The sequence below is a fragment of the Lipotes vexillifer genome, unplaced genomic scaffold (genome assembly GCF_000442215.2).
Source record: "Lipotes vexillifer unplaced genomic scaffold, Lipotes_vexillifer_v1.1 scaffold394, whole genome shotgun sequence".
NCBI lineage: Eukaryota > Metazoa > Chordata > Mammalia > Artiodactyla > Lipotidae > Lipotes > Lipotes vexillifer.
This window is the reverse complement of record NW_006791731.1, coordinates 1,190,636-1,198,306: the sequence shown is the minus strand read 5'-3', so window position 1 is coordinate 1,198,306 and position 7,671 is coordinate 1,190,636. Positions and strand designations below refer to the sequence as shown.

At 66.3% G+C, this 7,671-nt stretch overlaps 1 protein-coding gene across 1 annotated transcript; it reads right to left on the bottom strand.

Moving 5' to 3' along the window:
• Positions 1–8: 8 nt before the first annotated feature.
• On the bottom strand, positions 9–1,016 carry MAFA (MAF bZIP transcription factor A). The gene has a single exon (XM_007464573.1). It carries the CDS (start codon positions 1,014–1,016, stop codon positions 9–11), a length of 1,008 nt encoding a protein of 335 aa, XP_007464635.1.
• Positions 1,017–7,671: the final 6,655 nt, after the last annotated feature.

Below are 7,671 nucleotides of genomic sequence, written 5' to 3'. Positions count from 1 at the left end.
TCCGGTGCTCACAGGAAGAAGTCGGAAGCGCCCTTGGCCCCGACTCCCGGCGAGGACTCCCGCGGGAAGCCGGCTCCGCCCGCGCCCCCGGGGCCGCCCCGGCCGGCCAGCTTCTCGTATTTCTCCTTGTACAGGTCCCGCTCCTTGGCCAGGCGCCCCACCTCCAGCTTCAGCTGCTCCACCTGGCTCTGGAGCTGGCACTTCTCGCTCTCCAGAATGTGCCGCTGCTGCACCCGCTTGAAGCGGCAGGACTGAGCGTAGCCGCGGTTCTTGAGCGTGCGCCGCTTCTGCTTCAGCCGGATGACCTCCTCCTTACTGAAGCCGCGGAGCTGCCTGTTTAGCTCGCGCACGGACATGGACACCAGCTGGTCGTCGGAGAAGCGCTCCTCCAGGCGCACGTGGTGGCCCGTGCCGCCGCCGCCATGGCCCGCGCCGCCGTGGTGGTGGTGGTGGTGATGGTGGTGGGCGGCGTGGTGCGTGCCGTGGTGGTGGCCGGCGCCCATGTCGTCCGCGCCGCCGCCCGCATAGCCCTGGCCCCGGAAGGCCTCGTAGGCCGCGGCGGCCTCTGGGTGGTGGTGCGCACCGTGGTGCCCGGTGTGGTGGCCGCTGCCGATGAGCGCCTCCACCGCGTCCTCGGGCGTCAGGTTGAGCGCCTCGGGGTTCAGGTGGTGCTGGTAGCCGCTCATCCAGTACAGATCCTCCAGCGCCGGCTTCCCCGAGGCGCCCCCGACGGCGCCGGGGCCCCCGCTTGCCGGCCCCGGGGCAGCCCCGGCCTGCGCCGCGCCGCCGCCGGTGCCCGGGCTGGGCGCGCAGAAGCTGGGCGAGGAGGGCACGGAGGAGCAGGGCGTGCTGAGCGGCGTCGAGGAGAGCGAGCCGGGCGGCAGACGGCGGCACAAGCGCTCGGCCTCGGGCGGCTCCTTCTTCACCTCGAACTTCCTCAGGTCGAAGTCATTGACGTACTCGATGGCCAGCGGGCTGCCGGGCAGCTCGGCGCCCATCGCCAGCTCCGCGGCCATCGCCCGGGGCGCGCCCGCCGCCTTGGCCGGCTGAGCCCCAACAGGAGGCCGGGGGGGTGGGCCACGGGCCTCTCCCGCCCTTCGCTCCCCACGGGCGGCGGGTCCCTGAGGGGGCGGCGGCGAGAGACGCGGGCTCCTGGCCGAAGCGCGCGGGGAAAAGTTTCACGCAGCCAACTCAGGGGTGGCCCCGGGGACGCCGCCGGGCAGCCCTGGGTCGCTCCCCGGCGGGTGCAGGCCGGCCGCGGCCCCCTGCTCCCGAGCTGGCGGCCGGGCGGTGGCCCGGCGGGTGGCGGTGCGGCCACCGCCTCCAGCTGCTCGGGCTCCCCTCGCTCCGCCCGCGTACAGCCCGGCCCCGCCTCCACCGCCGAGCGTCGAGCTGTGCGCTCCCCCTTATAGTGCCGGGCGCCTGGGCCCGCCTTTCTGGGAGGGGTACGCGCCTCCGGACCAATCGGAGCCCCAGGCCCGTCTCTCTCATTTGCCTATCCCCATGGCAACCCGGAGCCCAGCTGTCAATCTCCTGCGGGGAACAGCTGTGGGCAGGGGTGGTGACCCGCCGCCAGGGAGAGGAGGGGCAGGGCCCTCTGGTGGCCGCCTCTGGGGACTGCACGGGCAGAGGGCGCGGGGCGTGCGGGGGGCGCGGGAAGGGGCCCGAGACCTCCGAGGCCTCGCGTCCGCGACGGGGCGGCCACAGAGTCTCGGGGAACAGGGGGTGCTCCTCGGTGCCTCCTTCCCCTGCAGTCCAGCTGGCCGTGACCCGGCAGCCTCTTCCCAGGTTTCTTTCCGGCCGCCCGGGAGCCCGCGTCCAGCCCCGCTAGCGTGGTGGCGCCGGGACATTCCGGTCTCCCGACACGGGTGACACTGCGCGGCCTGGCCGGACGCTGCGCGGGAGCGCCGGTTATTTTTAGCTCCGCGGTTCAGGCGGGTTCAGGAATTTAGTCAACAAAGTTGCTGGCACCTCCGTGCGGCGGGATCCACCGCGGGACGCCCGACTCCAAGGGTGTGCGGCGCAGGTGGGGAGGGAGTCGCGCGCAGGCCGGCGAAGGGGGCGCGCCAGGGACCCTAGTACCGGGGCCTGAGCCGCGGGACGGGTGAGGCCTGGGGCTCAGGGGTTGGTTGGAGGGACCCGGGGTGGGAGGGGCGCTCAGGGCCAGAGGGCCGCCAGGCCCGCACCGCATTAGGCGTCCGGGCTCCAGCTGCCCACCTGCCCGGGTCTGGCCTCTTGGCAGGGTTGTGGCGCAGAGCTGGGCGGGGGCGGGGATGGGGGCGGCGGAGGTGGGGAGCCTCCAGTGCGAGGAGAAACCGGGAGGGCTGGGCTCGGGGAGCGGAGGTGCGCCTAGTGCCCAGGGCGTGGTGACTAGGTAAAGAACTGTGGAGCAGTGAGTGCGCCCAGAGCAGGGGGTGGTCCCTGCCACGGCCCTCCAGGGTCAGCTGAGATGGAAGGGCATGACCCAGAGGGGTCCCCAATTCTCTATACTATTATGTGACTTTTATAATTTAAAAACTCAGTCTTAAATGCAACCATCTATGCACATAGAAGCAAAAGTCTGGAGGGACTGTGGGCAAGACGTCACCAGGGGCAGCCTAGCCACGTGCTGGGGGCGTTTATCCACCAGGGTTTTTACCTTGTTCCTGGCATGAATATCTAATATTTTATAATAAGAAAAGTGTCATACAATGGGGAGTGAAACGGCACCTCTTAAGATGTCATGGGGGTGACCCGGCCCCATCTGCACAGTGGGCACCTCTTGCTCCTTCCTCCTTTCCCCCACGTCCCTCTGGGTGGGGCTGGGCTGTGAGGCAGGGCCATGCGGAGAACAAGGACCTGTCCCACAGGGATGGCCCAGCAAGTGGCAGAACACAGGCCCCAGGCCAGGGGTCTGGGCTCTTGGCCAGATGCGTTGCCAGGTTTGGGGCTCCCTTTAAAGCCCTCGGCGTTCAGAGGGAGGCCACGGCTCAGAGAGGTGATGGCGAGCTGGTGGTACGTCTGCCTGTCTGAGGGGGAGAGCGCGTCTGCATTGGGCTGCGGTGTCTGGCCACCTGGCCTCTGCCCCTCACCCTGTGGCTCCAGCCTGGCCGCTGGACCAGCTATGGGTTTGGTCCCAAGCTCAGAAGGGTGCTGGGGTGGAGCCAGGCTTGTGCACGTGGGGGCCCTCCTCACAGCTCCTGGCCTCAGGACTGGCACCCCCAGTCCCGCCCAGTCGTCTCGTCTTGTCCTGAGACATGCAGTAAGGCCCATCTGAAGCCCACCCTGAACCTCCTCGAGTCCTCTGCTCAGCCACACCAAGTCAGGGGCAGTTCCTGCCACATCAGCCCCAAAATGTGATGCTCAAGGATGCTGGGCCCCGCCCCAGCCCAGAGCCAGCCAGCCCCTCACTCAGTCACACACACAGGTCGTTCATTCACTCCCTCCACTGGGGGAGGGGACCCAGTGCAAGGCCTGCTGCAGAGACTGCGTTCAGAACTGGGGAGAGGCACGGGGGCCTCCGGGGCAGCCTGGGACCAAGTAGGGTACCCATGTCCCTGACTGGCTTAGGCACCCGGTAAGCTCCCTGGTCCTGGACTTTGCCTCGGGGTCGGACTGGCTTCCTAGAAGGTCTTTGGGCCAGCAGGCCTGGCCTCAGCTCCTGGCGGTCCCTGAGCCTGGGGAACCCTCAGTCTGCTCCCTGACTCTGCATGGTCTCAGCTGAGCTTTCTTCTCTCGTTAGTCACAGCCGGGCACGTGGGAAAGGGGCCGAGAGTCCCCGTATGCAGGCTTTGGAGGGCTCGCCCGACCACGCAGCGCCCTGCACAGTGGGCAAGACAGGCTCTCCCAGCCCAGGGAAGGTGCCGCCCCTTCCTGACTCAGGTGGTGGGCTCCAGGCTGGCTCCTTTCTCTTCAAACTCCTCTTTGCCACTTGCTGGCCTGGGGTGGGGCAAGTTCGAGGAGGCTCTCATAGCAGAGTCTGGGGAGCAGAGGCCGCGAGGGACCAGGGTCCATCCTGTCTGCCAGGAATGGCTGGTAGAAGGCCACAGAAACAGCATACAGGTGTGCTGTGTGCCCCGGCCGTGGCTGTCCTCTCGGCTCCCTGGACGGTGGAGGCTGGGAGAGATCACGCCAACTCCATGTTGCCCAGAAGAGGATAACTTTCTTCCCATCCAGCGCCACCACGTCCTCTGGCGGCCTCTCACACCCAGCAAACAATCAGCACCTGAACCCATGGAACTCCACAGGGAGCACCCGTGGGGCTCGTCATTAAATGTACCCCACGAGTCTTTACTGAGCACATTCTGTGTGCCAGGCTGCCAGCCTGAGGGCAATGTCCACTGCCTTTCACCAGAGAGGTGGCCCTGGTGTGTGGGAAGCGTGATGCAGCCAATACTGTGCTCATGGGCTCTGCAGTGGATGGTTCGTCCTGGGTGTAGCTGGACGTTTCTCTCTGACCCCGACAGCTGGGAGGACTTGAAGGCTAGAGTGACTGGACAGCTGATGGCTGGTAGATAATGGGGCTTGTAGCTGGACTGGCATCTCCACACGGCAGCTGACTGGTTGGGCTTCCTCGCAGCATGGTGGCTGGTTCCCAGAGGGAGTGTCCGAGAGCCTGGTGGACGTGCCTGGCATTTTTGTGAGGTGCGACAGTGCTCAGCCCACATCCCAGGGGGGCACAGACACAGTCTCCTACAGGTCACGTAGAGGAAAAACACTACACTGGTACAGCATCTTTGGCAAATACAGCCTACCAGAGTGGGGATGAGAGAGCAGGAAATAAACCATAAAATAATAATTATCTGTTTCCCACTGCTGTGCAGGAAATCACCACAAGTCCAGCAACTTCAAACAGCATCTTTATTGTCTCAGGGCTGTAGTCAGGAGTCCCGCAGGGCTAGGGTCTCAAGGTTGGGGGTTCGTGTGTGTGTGTCTGTGTGTGTGTGTGTGTGTGTCTCTCTCTCTCTCTCTCTCTGTCTCTCTAGTCTGGAGGTTCCTCTGGGGAAAGAGACTCCCAAGTTCCCTCAGGTTGTCAGGACCATTTCTCGGAGTCTGAGGGACCAAGGCCCCGGGCTCAGGGGGCTGGAGGCCGCCCTGGCTTCCTGCACCCCATGACTGCCCCAAGGTGGCCAGGCCAGCGACAAGAGCCTCTGGAGGAGCCCCGCCCACCCGATGCGGAGGGGCCATCACAGCAGGTGAGAAAGGGAAGGGTCGAGGGGGCTTGGCCTGATGTTCGGGGGTGGTCAGGCGCCTGTGGTGCCACCTCTGGGGACCACAGGACCGCCCATGGGCAGTGCTGCGTCAAAGGCCCAGCTCAGCGCCCTGGGCTCTGGGCGGCACTGCAGGGTCTGCATGGCCCGCTACCGAGCTGCCTCGCGGAAGTCACAAGGTGGAGCCCCAAGACTCCCGTCCTGAACAGCCGGCCCAGGCTCTCCAGGCTGGGGCCAGAGGTGCCGCTCTGCCTGGGGCAGAGCCCAGCTGAAGGCCTCTGCTCAGCCCCACTCCCTCCCTCTGGGGATTTCTTCCTGAGCTCAGAGCACTGTGGCTGCTCTCCCCACCCAGGGCCTCATCAGCAAGCAAAGTGAGGAACCCCCGGTCCGCATACCCTGCGGGGTGGGCGGTGCCTCCCTGGGGAAGGGCTCAGGCCAGCTGGAGCGCCACACACGCCCTCTTCCAACTCCTCCCAGCCCCCAGGAGAGGCCGGGCCCCTGCCCAGGCAGCACCTTCTCCAGACTCCACGTGGGAGTCACCCCCCCACCTCGGATGCCTCGCCTCCCCTGGGGCTAGGGGCCCAGATTCTGAGGACCCTCGTGTGGTGGACCAGGCCCATGCCACCTGCGGGTCACCTGACTTCAGGCCTCACCTAGAGGGCCTGCCCGCCACGGCTCCCTGTCCTTGGGGCCATCATCTGAGAGGCTGCACGACCTGCCTCCCTAGAGCAAAGGGCAGTTCACGGGGTAGCGGGGGTGGGGGGTGAGGGGACAGGCCTGAAGAGGGCAGTGGGCTCCTGACAAGGCAAGAAAGGCTCCAGGAGGCCCTGCCTGGGCTCCACGGCCCTCACGCAGTTGGGGCTGGTGCAGGGCAGTGGGGCGGCAACCCGCGCCTTCAACCTCGGGGCGCCCGGTTGGCCTGCCCCTTAGCACGAGGAGCCCAGAGTGACCACTGCCCCCTCCTCCTGCCTGGGAACAGAGACTCTGACCAGGCTGAGCCTGAGGCTGACAAGGTCCTCAGGGGGTCACAGGGGCTGGTGGGGCAACTGCTCTTCCCGGGGTGCCCAGCCCTTCCTGAGCCTTCCACGCTGGCCTGCAGCTGTCAGCCCAGCTGCTTCTGGGCGGCGGGCTGCACCGTGGGCGGTGGGGCCAGGGTACAGGCACGCACGTGGAGGAGTGCGCGCGGCTGGGGAGGGCAGACCCCGGAGAGCAGCGGCGGTCCCAGGCAGGCGGTGGGCATCCAGCTGCCCACTGGTGTGTCGGGAGCCCCCGCAATGGACACACCTGCTCACCTCCTGTCCGGCTGGTGCCCACCTTGCAGTCTCAGGTGCGTGTCCCCTCTTCTACCGCGGAGGGGAGTACAGGGAGGCAGTGAGCAGGGGAGGGTCTCAGCCGGCCTCTCAGATCAGGAGGGACCAACAGCTGTGTCCCCGGTGGTCTCCTATCTGCCCCGCCTTTCCATCATCGCAAGTTTGCCCGCTGTGGTGGCGCTGACTGTGGGCATCAACAGGGAGCCTGGGGAGGACCGCCCGTCCTGGCCAGGAGGAGGAGCCGGGCAGCGGGGCAGGTTGCATCCCCGGCTCTTGCAGTCTCCTCTTTGTCATCACTTAGCCCAGGAGCCTCGGCCCCCGCCGCACCAATCCACATGGCTCCTCCAAGGCCCTGGGCCGAGGCCACCACTGAGAGACCCGAGGGGTGGCTGGATGAGGATACGGGCTCTGCCAACATCTGCCCGCAGGGCCAGGCTGGGGAAGCTAGCTGGCCCACAGCTGGTCCGCTCAGTTCCCTGACGGGCTGGGAGCCCTTTTGTAAAATCAATTAGTTAATTAATTAGTTAATTTTTTTTTGGCCACGTTGGGTCTTCGCTGCTGCACGCGGGCCTTCTCTAGTTGCGGCGAGCGGGGGCTACTCTTCATTGCGGTGCGCAGGCTTCTCATCGCGGTGGCTTCTCTCGTTGCGAAGCACAGGCTCTAGGCGTGCAGGCTTCAGTAGTTGTGGCACGCGGGCTTCAGCAGTTGTGGCGCACAGGCTTAGTTGCTCCGTGGCGTGTGGGATCTTCCCGGACCAGGGCTCGAACCCGTGTGCCCTGCACGGGCAGGCGGATTCTCAACCGCTGCGCCGCCACGGAAACCCCTGGGGGCCCTTTCTTCACAGCTGGGTCTGACTCCAGAATCCACCATCCTGCCGAACTGGCACACGTCAGGCCCCAGCGATCAGCACGAGACGACGGGACCCCTGCTCTGCTAGACTGAGCGGCGCCTCCGCACACTGACGCTGGGCAGGACCCTTGCCACGAACCGGCCTTGGTTCTTGTCACCTCTGGGGCTGCCGCAGGGACGTGCCATCACACAGACTAGGACTGGTGGAGATGCAGATCCCAGGGCAGCCGCCAACTGATACAGAGATGCAGATCCCGGGGCGGCCGCCAACTGATACAGAGATGCAGATCCCGGGGCGGCCGCCAACTGATACAGAGATGCAG